This window comes from Odocoileus virginianus, unplaced genomic scaffold (genome assembly GCF_023699985.2).
Source record: "Odocoileus virginianus isolate 20LAN1187 ecotype Illinois unplaced genomic scaffold, Ovbor_1.2 Unplaced_Contig_27, whole genome shotgun sequence".
In the NCBI taxonomy this organism is placed as follows: Eukaryota; Metazoa; Chordata; class Mammalia; order Artiodactyla; family Cervidae; genus Odocoileus; species Odocoileus virginianus.
The window spans coordinates 864676-881752 of record NW_027224344.1 but is presented as its reverse complement, the minus strand read 5'-3'; the positions used below and the strand labels follow the sequence as shown (position 1 = coordinate 881752).

At 47.4% G+C, this 17077-nt stretch overlaps 1 protein-coding gene across 1 annotated transcript in view; it reads left to right on the top strand.

Moving 5' to 3' along the window:
• Positions 1-13586: 13586 nt before the first annotated feature.
• Positions 13587-17077, top strand: part of GNAL (G protein subunit alpha L) — a 69779-nt gene continuing 66288 nt past the window's right edge. The window contains exon 1 of the mRNA XM_070464522.1: positions 13587-16237. Within this exon, the coding sequence (XP_070320623.1) occupies positions 15982-16237 (256 nt within the window). The 5' untranslated portion in view covers positions 13587-15981. The remainder of the gene's footprint in view (positions 16238-17077) is intronic.

Sequence of the window (17077 nt, the reverse complement as noted above, 5' to 3'; positions counted from 1 at the left end):
ACACAAAACTACTTATTCAAAAGGACAAAGCTACAGAGTACTGTTATGGCTGGGGGACCCCTGTCAAGGCTGGTCTAGGGTCTAGTCTGGGACCAGACTAGACTTCTGTCTCAAACACCACCAGCTGTGACATCCTGACTCCATGTCCAGGGACCAATCACTTCACATTCTGCACAGTCAGGATGGGGGCAATAACACACCCAACTTCTGCCCAGGACACCCACTCTCTCCCAGCTGGGCCCACGGGGTCCAGGAGCCCTGCCCACCTCCGTGTCCTTGCCCTCCACCAGCAGCAGCTGGACATCAGCTACACTCTCCTCCCCTCACAACCAAACTGCTAGAAAATTCTGCTCAGTTTGTTCTCTGGTTCCTCACCTGCCTGCCGACCAGTGTCTAATCCACGTGATCAGACTCCCCACCCCCAGTGTGGTCAACACCATCATGTGTTCAAGACACCAGGGACGTTCTCATCCCTAGGGCTGCAAGTTCTGTCGAGCACCCTGTTTTAAAACTTTGTTTGAGCCCTCATGCGCCATAAGACAGATACAGATGCGATGAGAGATGTGGCCCCTCCAGGATGTCCCAGTCCTTGGGGGGACGCACACAGAAGGGACTGCCAGGAGGAAGTCCCAAAAGACAGAAAATGGGAGGAGCAAACCCGTGGCTGCACTGCTCATGGGCCTACCTCTCATAAGCCAGAGCCAGGATCACAGCTGGGCCCCAAAAGGCCCCTGACCTCTATCATGTTCTCTCTCCGCAGAGAGGCTTCCTGTAGCCCCTGGGCCCTGGCTGCCCCTGCGTCTGAAAGCTGAGACTGGAGACTCTCTTATACATCTTGACTTTAACGTTGGTCATTGAAGGTCAAGGCTCCTCCTGGACCCAATTAGGCATGGCAGGGGTTGGGGGGGGGGGGGGCATGTTGGCCACACCTGGGGAAGCCCAGGGAGAGCAGGGCCTGGAGGTAGGGACCCAAGGCCCCCGTCAGATGAGGGGGTGGGCAGGGCCTCCCCAGAGCAGGTGCTGAAGAGAGCTCGTTGCTCACATGACCAACTCCATCTCCTACCAGACTTGACCTCCCCTCACCCCAGAGCCCTGTCTCACTCTTGAGTCTCCTTTGTCACCAGGCACTTGTGAACACCTCTGCTGGGAGTGAGGGGAATGTGTGTGTGGCCCGGGGACTCACCTCCCTCCCTGCCCCCTTCATGCTCCACCCCCCGCAAGCCAACCACCTGCCCTAAGCCCGAGCTGATTCCTGAGCACTGTTACATGGTGCCCAGGACAGAGGCACCCTTACAGCGCAAGGTGCAGCCACTCCGGCAGCTGATGAGCCAGCCCTGGTTTCCCTGGAGACCCCCACCCCCACGGACCACCTCCCTACCACAGCCACGCTTCCCAGTGTGGCAGGTGCACTGCTTATGGGGCCTGCTAGCCTGTCACCTGCCCTTAGTACCCACAGCCCCCACGGCAGCGCAGGCTCCTGCAGGGTGCGGTTGCCTCCTGAGTCCTAGGGTGGAGACACCCTGCTCCTCCTCGCCACCCCTGGCCTAGGTGGGTCCCCACAGGAAACACAGCCTGCATGAATCCCTGCCCCCTCCTCACACACACAGGTAATACCTGTACACGTGATCCTCCAGGTGCCCTCTGCAGCGTGCTGTGACGGGTGTGCACCTCCATCCGGCCCCCTGTGCACGCTCACAGGGGGTGGGGTGAGGACAAGGTGGGGAAGGACAGTGAGGGGGGCGGGGGCGCCTTGCACAGACCGGTGAGGATAGTGGGCCAAGGACCAAGGAGTAAGGATAGAGGGGTCTCCCCTCTGGAGCCACCCTGGTGCCCCTCTGCCCAGCTTCTAGGGACCAAAGTCCATCCCCAGCTTCCTCTTCTGCGACCTCCTTCAGAGATGACCTCTGGGCTGTGTTGAGAGCTGGAGGTCCCTGCGACCCACACCCGGGCTCCCAGGGTCAGACGAGGCGCAGGCATCCCTGGAAAGCCCACCAGGCCTGGCCCCCATTTTCTCATCAGCCTCTCCTGGAAGAACTTCCTTAACAAGTCCCTTGTATCCAAATCTCTCGGGGTCTGATGATTCCCAGCATGAAAGATGATTCCCAGCATGAAAGATAGGGACTTCCCTGGCAGTCCAGTGGTTCAATCCCTGTCAGGGAACTAAGATCCCTCATGCCCCAACACCAAAAAAAAAAAAAAAAAGAGAGAGAAAGGAACTGCTAGCTCAACCTCAAGCCTGCAGAGAATAGCACGCATCTTCCTATAACCCAGCCAGCCTCCACTGAGACAGCCTGTTTCCCCCAGATTGAATGAATCCCAAGCGTGCACTGTAAACCAGGATCTCCATGGGGGGAAAAGAAGTCCTGATGTCTAGCAGTTGCTAGTTTCCATGACATAAACACTCCTATGACAGCCAGTCTCAACCCCCTACCCGATGTCATTGACCAGGGGCTGGAAGGAGGCGTGGGAAGCCAGCTCCAGCCCCTTCCTTCCCAGCCTCACCCCCGGGTTTGCTATGTTACCGTGAACACCCATGATACGGCCACACTGCTGTGGTCAGAGCCTCCTCTCACGGACGGCCATGCAGCCCCGGTTTGGAGAGGGGAGGTGAGGTGGCGTGGGGGCCAGGGGACCCCCCGTCTTTCTGAACGCTTCTCGGCACCGTGTGCCCTCCCTTTTGGAAGTGATGATTAAATCATTCACCCTGCTGGACATGGGGATACAGTGACCTAGAAAAACTAGCTTCCACCCTGCCCTGGAGCCCAGGTCCAGCGCCTGGTCCCAAATGCCAGCCACTCAGCCATGGAGCTGCTGGCCACCTGGGGAAGCTCTCCAGGCAAGAAATGGGCAGGTGCAAGGGCCCTGAGGCAGAAGTGACCTTGGTTGGCCCTTGGAGTATGAGGCACAGAAGCACAGCCAGTGAGGGTGGCCCCGTGCCTGCTGTGGACAGTGAACATCAGAGAGGGGAGCAGAGACCAGCGGAGGCAGGAGCACAGCCGGGGCGGGATGGGCCCAGATGCAGAGGGCATCACTGCAGGCTTGTGAGGAGCAGTGACATCAGTGGATTTACGTCGTTACAAGATTCCTGCAGCCCCTGGGGAAGCAGACACTCAGACCAGCCTCCTGCAAAAGGAAAAAAATACAAGTGAAAGACAGTAATGATGTGAACCAGGGTGGGGGTGGTATACACGGAGGGACACAGCGGAGGACTCAACAGGACTTGATCCCTGATGGACAGATGGATGGGAGCACGACAGGATGCGGGACAAAGGAGGCTCCATGTGCCTGTCATGAGGGGATGAGGCCCAGTCTCCTCACCTGAGCCAAGGAAGAGAGAACAAGGAATGAGTTTGAGGGGAGGAGCAGGCACTCCATTTGCACAGGTTGAAGTGGGATGACTGTCAGACTTCCAAGGGGAGATGCCAAGCAGCTCATGAAATACAGGTACCTGGAACTTGGGGTCATCCACATGCAGGCAGGATTTAAACTGGTGGCTGGATTTCTTAACCACAACCTGGAAAGGGCTGCACCTGGAGACTCAGCACCACTGACAAAGGAGACAAGGCCAAAGGTGCAGGGACCCAAAGGAGGCCAAGGAGAAGCCACAAGAAAAGAAAGGAAGTGGGGAAGAGTGTGGTCACAAAAAGCGAGGCACATTCTCAGAACTGTGTTGAGTGTTGCTGGGTCCGATGGGGATATAGACATGCCCGGCAGGTGTGCAGCACAGGGGCCTCGCTGACCTGAACCAGGGCCACGCCGGTGGCCAGCAGGTGAAGGGGCCAGAAGGAGGGGGCTGAGGCCTGAGATCCTGCTCAGAATGTTTCAAGAGAAAGAGAGGTGGTAACTGCAGGAAGGCAAATGCTTGAGACAGTGCGAGGGAGTGACCCTGGGCAGATGCAGGGAGCTAGGAACAGAGATGCCCCCAGAGAGAAAACAGGAGACACAGTGGTAGGTGAACATGGGCTTGCACATGTGGCCGAGAGAAGATGAGGCTTCTGTTCTCTTGACTTATGTGCAGGCCACTGTACCATTTCTGGATGAACCAAACTAGCCTCCAGTCATCACTTTGGTGTCAAGACAAACGCTCACCTGGACTGGCTTCTCCATTTCATACGCCTTGGTGACAAAGGAGCAGGCCTGGTTTGGTAGACACTGTCAGATGAAAATGTCCTTTTTTTTTTTTAAGTGTTAGTCATTCAGTTGTGTCTGACTCTTTGTGACCCCATGGACTGTAGCCCACCAGGCTCCTCTGTCCATGGAATTCTCCAGGTGAGAATACTGGAGTGGGTAGCCACTTCTGCAGGGTATCTCCTTGCCTAGGAATCAAACCCAGGTCTCCTGCACTGCAGGCAGACTCTTTACCATCTAAGCTAAAGTGGGACACAGTAGGGCCTCTTTGATATCATGTTAGCATATGTGACTTTTGTGATCCAACAGGGACAGAGTATGCTGCTGGTTCTTCATGTTGGTGTCTATTTCAAAACTGATCAAGAGCATTTAACAGATTCCACTAGATTGGAAGAAACCTAAAAAGTATGTAGGAGAGGAAAACAAAATTCTGGAAGCCAGAAAGGCAGATGGAGGCCCAAGAAGGCTGGAGCGGCAGAGAGCAGGGCGAGGTGGAAGGGAGGTGTCCCAGAGCACCTGACTCCCAACAATGCAAGAATGTAACAGACACAATAGATCCAGAAATGAGGCTAATTACAGGGCCACAGATCTTTCATGAAGCAGTGAGACCCCTCCATCCTCTCTACCACTCAACACCCCAAACAACTGCCCCTCACCTGGACCAGCCAGGGCCCTGAGCCTTGTTCTTTGGCAAGGTAAATCAGGATATCTGGCCTGAGCTGGACACTGAAGGAGGGACTGCAATTCTGAAAATAGGGGGATTTGCTGAAAGTTTACGCACTGAATGATGAGCCCCCGCCACTAAGCTGTTAGAATGCAAGGGCCCCAGCTCCAGCTTAGACCCTCTGGGCAGAAGTGTGCAGGAAACTTTGGAGAATCGGACCACAGACACAGGTGCTGGAATACACTGGCCACACCACCCTGCAGGGAAGACCCTGTGGACCTGTAATGCCCACAGGCACAGGGCTTTCAACATGCTCTGAAGTTCAAAGGATGGCTGGAAAATTTGAGGGAAAAATAGAGTGGAAGACGCTAAAACAAACATACAGAGATTCAAGAAAAGGCAAATGTCAAAACATTCTCATTAATATCCTCAGAGAGGCAAGCAAAGCTAGTCCCCAGTGAGCAAGGGCAGGATGATTTTGTATTTTTAGCTGGTTATAGATGCAGACATCCGAACAATAACCAAGGGGAAACAGCACCGGGAAGTGAAGAGTTTGAGAGCCAACTTTAAAAATCAATGACTCAACATCACTAATCACCAGAAAAATGGAAATCAAAACCACAGTGAGAGACCACGGCACACCCACTAAGACAGCTATAATCCAAAAGGCAAACAGCAGTTACAGGTGAGGATATGGAGAAAGGACTTTGCTACATTAGTGCTGAGAAGACAAAAGGATGGAGTCGAGACTTCCCTGGTGGTCCAGTGGTTAAGACTCTGAGCTCCCAATGCAGCTCCCAATCTCTATGGGAACTAGATCCCATATAACACGTGGCTCAGACAAATAAATAAAAGAGAAGAAATTTTCTTAATTCTAAGAGAAAAATATTTCTCTTATGGAATTCTATATCCAACCAAGGTGGCTATTAAGCATGGTGGAGAGGCATTTTCAGATATGCAAGTTCTCAGAAAATTCACTTCCAATGTACGAGCTTCTTTTCTACAAAATAGAGGGAGTAAGTCAAGAAATAAAAACTGGTAGCAACCAGAAAACAGGGAATTCCACACATCAGAAAGGATACCACACTATCCAGCAACCCTGCTCCCTGGCATTTACCCAAAGGAGCTGAAAACTCAACGTCAACACAAAAACCTGTACATGGATGTTTACAGCTGCTTTGCTGAAAACTTGGAATCTAAAGTGTCCTTCAGTAGGTACACGGATAGACTATGGTACATCCAGACAAGAGAATATTATTCAGAGCTAAAAAGAAATGAGCTATCAAGCCATGAAAAGACATGGAGGAAACTTAAATGCATATTACTAAGTGAAAGAAGCCAATCTGAAAAGGCTACATACTGTGTGATTCCAACTATATGACATTCTGGAAAAGGCAAAGAAATGGCATCTGTAAAACCATCAGTGGTTGTCAGGGACTTGGGGGAAAGAAAGATGGACAGGACCAGGGATTTTTTAGGGCAATGAAACTATTATGCATAATTAATGATGGGTAAATGTCATTGTATGTCTGTCCAAACCCACAGCACATCCACCACTAAGAGTGAATCATGACATAAACCATGACCTTTGGGTCCATGTTCACTGACTGTAAAACACACATCACTCTGCTAGGGATGTTGATAATACAGGAGGCCAGGCATGTGTGGGAACAGGAGTGATAGAAAATCTCCGGGCTTTCTGCTCAGTTTTGCTGTGAACCCAAACGTGCTCTTTAAAATAGTCTTATTTTTTTTAAACTAATTCATTTCAATCTTAATACTGCTTCTTGCAATATTTCCTAAAGAAAATATAATGATTAAGAGAAAGCATGTATGTCTAAATGATGAAATGTTATGTCGTAATTGAATTTTGCTTTTTTTCAAATCTTATGTAATAAAATAGGGGGGAGAACTAAAAAGAGGTGAAAATAATACAGGGATGAGAAACTTTCTACCAAAAGGACAGCCGCACCCTGTAACAGGCTGAGGGAGCAGCCCATCAAGAGGGAAGCAGACAATGGGGGTGAGGATGCTAACGTGTCTGAGTGTGTTCAGAGGTGATTTTTCAGATGGGGCAGGGGTATAGAACATATTGCTCAGTTAGTGATAAGAGTGCAGAAAACCAGAACAAAGAAGATTGCTCACCCAGAGGAATGGAAAAGTGATTATAATATGGTAAGAAGCTCAATCGTAAAAAGGATTTACCTAGTCATAGTAACATAAATACTGATCTGAACTGAATTTCAATAAAATTCTGAGGGATTTTTGAGAGCACATGAAAAATGAATGTGAAAAGATACATGTACCCCCATGTTCACTGCAGCACTATTTACAACAACCAAGGCCTGGAAGCAACCTAAGTGCCCCCAGATGGATGCATGGATAAAGACGATGAGATACGTACATACACCACAGCCATAAAAAAGACTGTGATCTTGTCATTTGTGACAAAATGGATGGACCTTAAAGACATTATGCCAAGTGAAATAAGTCAGAGAAAGACAACTACTGTATGTTATCACTTATATGTGGAATCTATAAAACAAATAACCCAAGTTCATAGCTACAGAACAGATTGGTGATTACCAGAAGCAGAGAGTTCAGGGGTGCGGAAAATGGGTGAAAAGAGTCAAAAGGTAAAAATTTCCAGTTATGAAATAAGTCCTGGGAATGTAAGGTACAGCATGGTGACTATAGTGAACAATACTGTATGTTTGAAGCTATTGAGATAATAGATCTTTAAAGTTCTCATTTGTATTAATAACTGTATGTGGTGATGGATGCTAACTGGACCTATTGTGGTGGTCATTTCACAATAAGTAAGAATTTTGAATCACTGCATTGTACACCTGAAACTAGTAAAATGTTGTATTTTATACAATTATATCAATTATATCTCAACTTTAAAAAATAAATGTGAGGGTGGAGGGGATAAATTAGAGGAGGGATAAATTAGAAATTTGGGATTAGCAGACATACCCTACTATAGATAAAACAGATAAATGGCAAGGACCGGCTGTATTGCACAGGGAGCTATATTCAATATCTTATAATAAACTATAGGGCTGCCCAGGTGGCACTAGTGGCAAAGAACCCACATGCCAGTGCAGGAGATGCCAGCAATGCAGGTTCAATCACTCGGTTGGGAAGATGCCCTAGAGAAGGAAATGGCAACCCACTCCAGTATTCTTGCCTGGAGAATCCCATGGACAGAGGAGCCTGGCAGGCTATGGTCCATAGGGTCTCAAAGAGTCAAATACAACTGGAGTGGCTTAGCACTAGCACAATAAATTACAATGGAAAAAATAGGAAAATGCACATGTATAACAGAGTCACTGGTAAAGAATACACCTGCAATGCAGGAGACCTGGGTTCAATTTCTGGGTTGGGAAGATCCCCTGGAGAAGGGCATGGCAACCCACTCCAATACTCTTGCCTGGAGAATCCCCATGGACAGAGGAGCCTGGCGGGCTACAGTTCATGGGGTCGCAGAGAGTCAGACACTACTGAGTGACTAAGCACAGAAACTAACACAACATTTTAAGTCAACTGTACTCTAGTACAAATAGACTTTTAAGAAGTGAACTGATGGGTCAGGTTTGGGGTGCAGGGAGAAAGCAGGGGTGTTACAAAGCTGAGGTTCCATCAACTCTAATGGGGAGCTCATAGATCTGGCCTGAATTGAACGATCAAGCAGCAGGAATGGAAACATAGGAATAAGATTTTTTTTAATTTTAATAAGAGCTAAGAAAATAGTGTTTTGGGAAACACTATTTAACCCACACATGATATCATATTGGATTAGAGTGGAACCCAAATCCAGTGAGACTTTGTATACAAAGAAAAGGACACAAGGAGACACGGAACAGACCGGTGAAAAAAGAGGCAGAGACGGTTGTGATGATGAGCAAACACCAGGAGCACCGGAAGCTGGAAGAGTTTCTCCCTAGAGCTTCAGGCAGGAGCTGTGTCCCCAACACCCCCAGAACTGGGAGAGAATGAATATCTGCTCCTCTAAGCTTCCTGGTCACTTGTTACTACAGCTACAGGAAATTGATATGCCATCACACACATTTTTTCCTTCTTTTTATTATCAACCTATTTGCATCTGTATTTAAAGTTTTCTTATAAACAGCAAAAGAGTCAGTCTTTTTTTATCCTGAAATTCTTGCCTTTTCATTGGAAAGTTTAGGCCATTTACATTTAATTATAAACGGCTTGGATTTAAGGCAGCCATTTTGCTATTTGTTTTCCATTTGATTCACCGTTTGTATCTCTTCTTTCTTTGAGCTTACTTGAAGTTTTGGGTTTGGGGGTTTTTTTGTTTTTTGTTTTTTGTGGTTTTTTGCGATTTCAGTCTTATTTCCCTACTAGCATTTTAGGTATCCCACCGTTTATTATTTTTCAGTGGTTTCTCTAGGGCTGCATTGTACAAATGGTAGTCACTAGCCACCTGTAGCTATTAAATTTAAATTTTAAGCTAATTAGAATTAAGTGAGGTTAAACTCAGTTCTTCAGAACAACACCCATATTCCAAGCATTCACTCCACATTTCTGTCACTGAAGAAGATGCTGTTGGGTGACTTATCACAATGTATCTGCATCACTACTACACTGCTTTACAAACTGGAACTCTGGACGGTGGTTCCTTCACCAAATCCTATCCTTTGCAACAGCTTCACATATTTCATATATATTTCATCTGCATATATTATAAACTCACAATACACTGCAAGGAGATCAAATCAGAAATCAACTCTGAATATTCATTGGAAGGATTGATGCTCAGGCTCCAATATTTTGGCCACCTGATGCAAAGAGCAGACTCACTGGAAAAGACCTGAATCCTAGGAAAGATTGAGGGCAGGAGGAGAAGGGGGCAGCAGAGGATGAGATGGTTAGACAGCATCACCAACTCAACAGACATGAATCTGAGCAAACTTTGGAGACAGTGAAGGACAGAGGAGCCTGACATGCTGCAGTCCATGGATGGGATCGCAGAGTCAAATACTAAGTGACTTTTCAAGATATCAAATTATTATAAGTTGGTGATTTTTTTCTATATTCCAGCACTTCCACTGTGCTGTTTTGCTGCCTTTTAGCCTCCATTTTCTCTGATGAAAAGCCAATATTTTCTATACATGTGTTTCCATGTGTTATTTTCTGTCTAAGGTCTCTTTTCTTTGGCTACTTTTATGATTCTCTCTTTATTTTGAGGGTTCAGCAGTTTGATCATGTGTGCCCATGTGCATTTTTCTGTGTCTTCATCCTGCATGTGACTCACTGGGTTTCTTGGATTTATTACTGAATATCTTTGATCGAATTTCAGAAATTTGAGGCCACTATTTCTTCAAATATTGTTTCTGCCCTGTTTTTTCCCTTTTTTTTTCTAGGGCTCTAATTACACTTATTTTATTTTTTTCCATTTATTTTTATTAGTTGGAGGCTAATTACTTTACAGTATTATAGTGGGTTTTGCCATACATTGACATGAATCAGCCATGGATTTACATGTGTTCCCCATCCCGATCCCCCCTCCTGCCTCCCTCTCCATCCCATCCCTCTGGGTCTTCCCAGTGCACCAGCCCTGAGCACTTGTCTCATGCATCCAACCTGGGCTGGTGATCTGTTTCACCCTAGATAATATACATGTTTCGATGCTATTCTCTCAGAACATCCCACCCTCGCCTTCTCCCACAGAGTCCCAAAGTCTGTTCTGTACATCTGTGTCTCTTTTTCTGTTTTGCATATAGGGTTATTGTTACCATCTTTTTAAATTCCATATATATGCGTTAGTATACTGTATTGGTCTTTATCTTTCTGGCTTCACTCTGTATGATGGGCTCCAGTTTCATCCATCTCATTAGAACTGATTCAAATGAATTCTTTTTAATGGCTGAGTAATATTCCATGGTGTATATGTACCACAGCTTCCTCATCCATTCGTCTGCTGATGGGCATCTAGGTTGCTTCCATGTCCTGGCTATTATAAACAGTGCTGCAATGAACATTGGGGTGCACATGTCTCTTTCAGATCTGGTTTCCCAGAAGTGTGTATGCCCAGAAGTGGGATTGCTGGGTCATATGGCAGTTCTATTTCCAGTTTTTTAAGGAATCTCCACACTGTTCTCCATAGTGGCTGTATAGTTTGCATTCCCACCAACCGTATAAGAGGGTTCCCTTTTCTCCACACCCTCTCCAGCATTTATTGCTTGTAGACTTTTGGATAGTAGCCATTCTGACTGGTGTGTAATGGTACCTCATTGTGGTTTTGATTTGCATTTCTCTGATAATGAGTGATGTTGAGCATCTTTTCATGTGTTTGTTAGCCATCTGTATGTCTTCTTTGGAGAAATGTCTGTTTAGTTCTTTGGCCCATTTTTTGATTGCATCATTTATTTTTCTGGAATTGAGCTGCAGGAGTTGCTTATATATTTTTGAGATTAATTCTTTGTCTGTTTCTTCATTTGCTATTATTTTCTCCCATTCTGAAGGCTGTCTTTTCACCTTGCTTAGAGTTTCCTTTGTTGTGCAAAAGCTTTTAAGTTTCATTAGGTCCCATTCGTTTATTTTTGCTTTTATTTCCAATATTCTGGGAGGTGGGTCATAGAGGATCCTGCTGTGATTTATGTCGGAGAGTGTTTTGCCTATGTTCTCCTCTAGGAGTTTTATAGTTTCTGGTCTTACATTTAGATCTTTAAATCCATTTTGAGTTTATTTTTGTGTATGGTGTTAGAAAGTGTTCTAGTTTCATTTTTTTACAAGTGGTTGACCAGTTTTCCCAACACCACTTGTTAAAGAGGTTGTCTTTTTTCCATTGTATATTCTTGCCTCCTTTGTTGAAGATAAGGTGTCTGTAGGTACGTGGATTTATCTCTGGGCTTTCTATTCTGTTCCACTGATCTATATTTCTGTCTTTGTGCCAGTACCATACTGTCTTGATGACTGTGGCTTTGTAGTAGAGCCTGAAGTCAGGCAGGTTGAGTCCTCCAGTTCCATTCCTCTTTCTCAAGATTGCTTTGGCTATTTGAGGTTTTTTGTATTTCCATACAAATTGTAATTACACTTATTTTAGATGAGATAATATTCATCGACAGGCCTCTGGGAATTTGCTCATTTCTCCTCAGTTGCTTCCTCCCACCCCACCCTGTAGATGAAATCATTTCTATACATCTGCTTTCTAAGTCTTCAAATTGTTCTTTCATGTTCAACCTGCTCTTAAGTACATCCAATGAATTTTTTATGCTATTGCACTTTTCGGTTTTAGTATTTCCATTTGCTTCCCTTCAACAGTTTCAATTTCTTTGCTGAGATTCTCCATCAGTTCATTTATCATGTCTACATCTTATTTGAAATCTTTGAGCATATTCGTAACATCGCACAATGCATAGGACATGCCCCAACACAACAAATAATCCAGCCTCGAAGGTCGATAGTGCAGAGGCTGGCAAGTCCTGCATTATAGGAAGCTAGGCCTCCACTTTCACTTTAAATGGCTATGTTTTTATAAAATTTCCTCACTGCATTGTTTAATGAATCCTCTCAAACTATATATCAGACTAATCAAACAGAGCCCCAACCTGGGGGAGAGAAGCTCAAATTGATCCTGCCTCTTTTCTACAATTTTACTGAAGTTTCCAATGGAATGGTGTTAAAATGTGCAAAACTGGCATCAATAAAGGGCCACATTCATCAATTAAACATATACCCACACAAAGACATTAGACACACCCTTTCATTACATCCTAACCATCTGTTCTTAGAAAGGAAGTTCACAGGAAGACAAATTAAGAATGGAAAAATCCTACCTGCAGCAGTGAAGATTACACAAGATTACATATTATATCAACCTGCTGTAATGTTACATTTACTTGGACTCCCCTCAAGGTTTCTATTTTCAGATTCATAATCAATCTTTGACATTAGAAATTGTCCATATATATAACCCAATGATTTTAAATCACTTAAAAAACCTTAAACTTTTCTAGTAGTTACATATAAATATTAAACATTTTATTCTGAATTATTCTATGCACATATCACATAATCCTATTTTTCTAATAATTGGTGTTGAGGTGGGGTAAGTCATTATGGCTTATGCATAATTTAACATGAACTTTATGCTCACTAGAACAGCCTGTCTTATGACCTGTCAAACATGCAATGTCCATCTGCCTGAACCACTGAAGGCAAGAATGTGTTGTGGTTTTTTTGTCTTTTTTTTTTTTTTTTTTATAAGTTGGAGGCTAATTACAATATTGTAGTGGGTTTTGTCATATATTGACATGAATCATCCATGGAGTTACATGTATTCCCCATCCCGATCCCCTCTCCCACCTCCCTCTCCACCTGATTCCTCTGTATCTTCCCAGTGCACCAGGCCCGAGCACTTGTCTCATGCATCCAACCTGGGCTGGTGATCTGTTTCACCCTAGATAATATACATGTTTCGATGCTGTTCTCTCGAAACATCCCACCCTCGCCTTCTCCCACAGAGTCCCAAAGTCTGTTCTGTACACCTGTGTCTCTTTTTCTGTTTTGCATATAGGGTTATCATTACCATCTTTCTAAATTCCATATATATGTGTTAGTATGCCGTAATGTTCTTTATCTTTCTGGCTTACTGCACTCTGTATAATGGGCTCCAGTTTCATCCATCTCATTAGAACTGATTCAAATGAATTCTTTTTAATGGCTGAGTAATATTCCATGGTGTATATGTACCACAGCTTCCTCATCCATTCGTCTGCTGATGGGCATCTAGGTTGCTTCCATGTCCCGGTTATTATAAACAGTGCTGCGATGAACATTGGTGTGCACGTGTCTCTTTCAGATCTGGTTTCCTCGGTGTGTATGCCCAGAAGTGGGATTGCTGGGTCATATGGCAGTTCTATTTACAGTTTTTTAAGAAATCTCCACACTCCACAGTCATCAAGACAATATGGTACTGACACAAAGACAGAAATATAGATCAATGGAACAGAATAGAAAGCCCAGAGATAAATCCACAAACCTATGGACACCTTATCTTCAACAAAGGAGGCAAGAATGTGTTTAAAATTGAAATGGAGTAGCTCTGGTTCAGGAAAATGGAGCTGGGTGGCCACTGTGGATGTGGTTCCAGACTCGTTTCTGGATCACTGACAAACCTGAATATTCTGAATTGTGTCAGACTCAAAGACACCATCAGACTTTCTCAAAACAGTAGCTGCTGGTCGCTGCCAGTTTCAACCTTCTAGTCTAAAGGTCTCCCCTTATAACTACGCAACCATTTCAGACCCTGATCAATCTGATTTAGCAAACACCTTACTTCTTCCCTTGTGGCTCAGCTGGTAAAGAATCTGCCTGCAATGAGGGAGACCTGGGTTCGATCCCTGGGTTGGGAAGATTCCCTGGAGAAGGGAAAGGCTACCCACTCCAGTATTCTGGCCTGGAGAATTCCATGGACTGTATAGTCCATGGGGTCGCAAAGAGTCAGACATGACTGAGCAACTTTCACTTTCACTTTTCACTTTCACTTCTTACCAGATCCAGTTATCATTCTTGACACACAAACTATGTAATTGTGCGGGTTTTGTCATTATTAGCTGCCCTCAGTTTGTAGCTCAGAGGAATACAATCTAAGTGCCCAGGCCCATGTGGCATTAAACAGCTCAATTTGCTCCTTAACAGGGATTCCTATTAGATATATTTACCTATCAATTATAACATCCCATGCCACTTTGATCAAAATTAAGGAATATGGGTTATAGCAGGGTTCTTAAGAGCTATGTCAAAATTTTCACATGTTGCGGAAGCCCTATAAGATAATGGACGTTATGTGAGAAATTAAGAGAAAATGGGGATCTTTCGTGGATCTGAGGCATGGAGAGAAGGCGCTGGGTCTGGAAGTGCCCGGCTCCTCTCTGCACTACTTTGCAGATTAAAAAATCGGATGCAGTGTGTAATTCCATATTCTTGTAGCAAATATAAACAGTACATCACAACTGTTGTTGTTGACAATTAGGTACCTGCTTTCAGTTCTTTACTAAGTGTAGAACTTGTTGAAAATAATGTCGAGATGGAAGGTGTAATAGTTTGAGGTGGGGATCGAGAGTGTGCAGAGGTGTGTGCACAGGTGCATATGACCAGCAGGAAGGTGAAGGACTTCGGCAGGTGTAACACCCAGGGTGAAGGAAAGTTACACTGCTCAAAATAGCCTGGAGTTAAAACTCCCCTCCAGGTCCTCCCCACCATTCTATGCAAAACAAAGAACTCTCTCACCCGAAGAAAAAAAAGGACATTAAGGTTGATTATGCCCAGCTCCCAGCCGGTCCCAGCCGGTCCCAGCCTCTGGCCGGTCTCCAGAATTCCTTGCCCCAGCCTTTTAAGAGATAACTACTCCCCACAACCTTGGAGAACAGGCCCCCTTAAGACAGTAGCTTTCCACATATATGCCTATATATACTTACTCTTTTCTTGGGTTAGTGCAGCAGCTCACTAATCTGACTGCTGCCCCTTATCTCATTAAAGGTGATCTGTTCCTGTAAATTTACAGTGCCAGTCTCGTTCTATTTCCGAACCTCGCCTTCTCTAACTCCCTTACCCTACACGGGGAACTCAAGCTCTCAAAGCTGGCATCCCACCCCTTTAGCCGGCTTTGCGTTGCTACTGCCCACTGCCCAAGATCAAACCCACGGAGAAGTTCTAAGGAAGGCAATGGCAGCTCTAGCCGATGGCGTCACTACCAAGGCCAAGGTGGCACTGTTTGTAGTTGAGCGCCGGGCTCGGGCAGCAGTATTTACGGTAAGGGGGCCTGGCTAGGCGGCAGTACTTACGATAACGGGCGTGGTGGGGTGGGGGACTCGCAGGCGGTGGTATTTACGGTAGGAGCGCTGGGCCGGCAGCAGTAAATACCGTAACGGGGTAAGTGCAGGTGGCGGTACTTACGGTAACCGGGGCCGGGCTCGCGGCAGCCGGTCAGGCCAGAGGTCCTCTTTGTCAGGTGATCTCCGGCCAAAGAGGTAGCCAGTCCCTGAACCAGCGGAAAAGGCGCAATGGCCCTGGGGGGCGGTGAGGGGCCGGGGCCCCGACTCACCTGTGCGCCCCAGCCTGCCGGCCGCAGCGCCGCACCGGGTCCGCGCGCAGTCCCCTCCCGCCCCTCGGCAGGGGCCCGGGCCTGAGCCCCGAGGCCCGCGCCCCGCGCCCAGATGGGGCTGTGCCACAGCCTCCGGCCGCTTCTCTTCGGGGACCCGGAGCCGCCCGTGGAGGGCGCGCGGTCCGACCTGGACCCGATGCCGGACTTGGACCTGGCTCGGGTCCGGACTGCGGAGCAGGAGAGGCGGCGGCGCACCGACCAGCAGCGCGCGGAGGAGCGCGAGGCCAGACGGATCAGCAGAAGCATCGACCGCCGGCTCCGCGAGCAGAGGCGCGACCTGCGGCGGACTCACCGGCTGCTGCTGCTCGGTGGGTTCGGGGCGCTGGGCTGGGGGCGCACGGGGGCACAGAGAACTGCGCGCGGAGCAGGGCGCAAGGGGCGCACGGGAGGCGCGGGAAACCGGGCGCTGGGCGGCGCACACGCGGCAAGGGGCGCACACGGGCCTGGTGGATTCGGTCTCGGGTCCCGAGCAGCTCTGACTGGGTAGCGTCCACCTGAGTGGGCCGCGAACGAGCTGCCCGGCGACTCTGCTCTTTTCCACACCTCGTCGGCCGGTGGATCACGTGTTACGGACGGAGGAGCCGACCCGGGGATCTCGCGCCCACTCGTTTCATCCCCACTGCGTGCCCCCGCGCGGGGCCTGGAGCATCTCACCTCCTCTGCTGCGGCAGCTCTTCCAAGCGCGCCTAGGAAAGCAGGTGCCGGAGGCCTCTACCGCGGGGTCGTCGGGGCGGGGGGTGCGGGAGGGCGGTGTGGCTTGTCCGCTTCTGAGAAATAATTTCACAGCCTGGAATACGGCCCCTCTGCCTCACTGAGTCGGCTTCAACCCTGGTGCCGTCAGAATCCCGCTCCTCCTTCAGATTCGTCCGCTGTGGCCCCCCTGCGCACAGGGAAGAGGAAGCGACGCCGCCGGCACAAAGGTGCAGAACGCGCCGCCCGCCGGCGCTTCCAGCTGGAGCTGTAGCGAGCGGAACAGCCTTTACGGCGAACAATCGGGGGACGTGCTCTGTGACTCAAAGCCTGGGTCCCTGATGCTATTAATACTTGTGCCTTTTAAAAAAACACATGAAAAGATGCTCAACATCACTCATTATCAGAGAAATGCAAATCAAAACCACAATGAGGTACCATTACACGCCAGTCAGGAT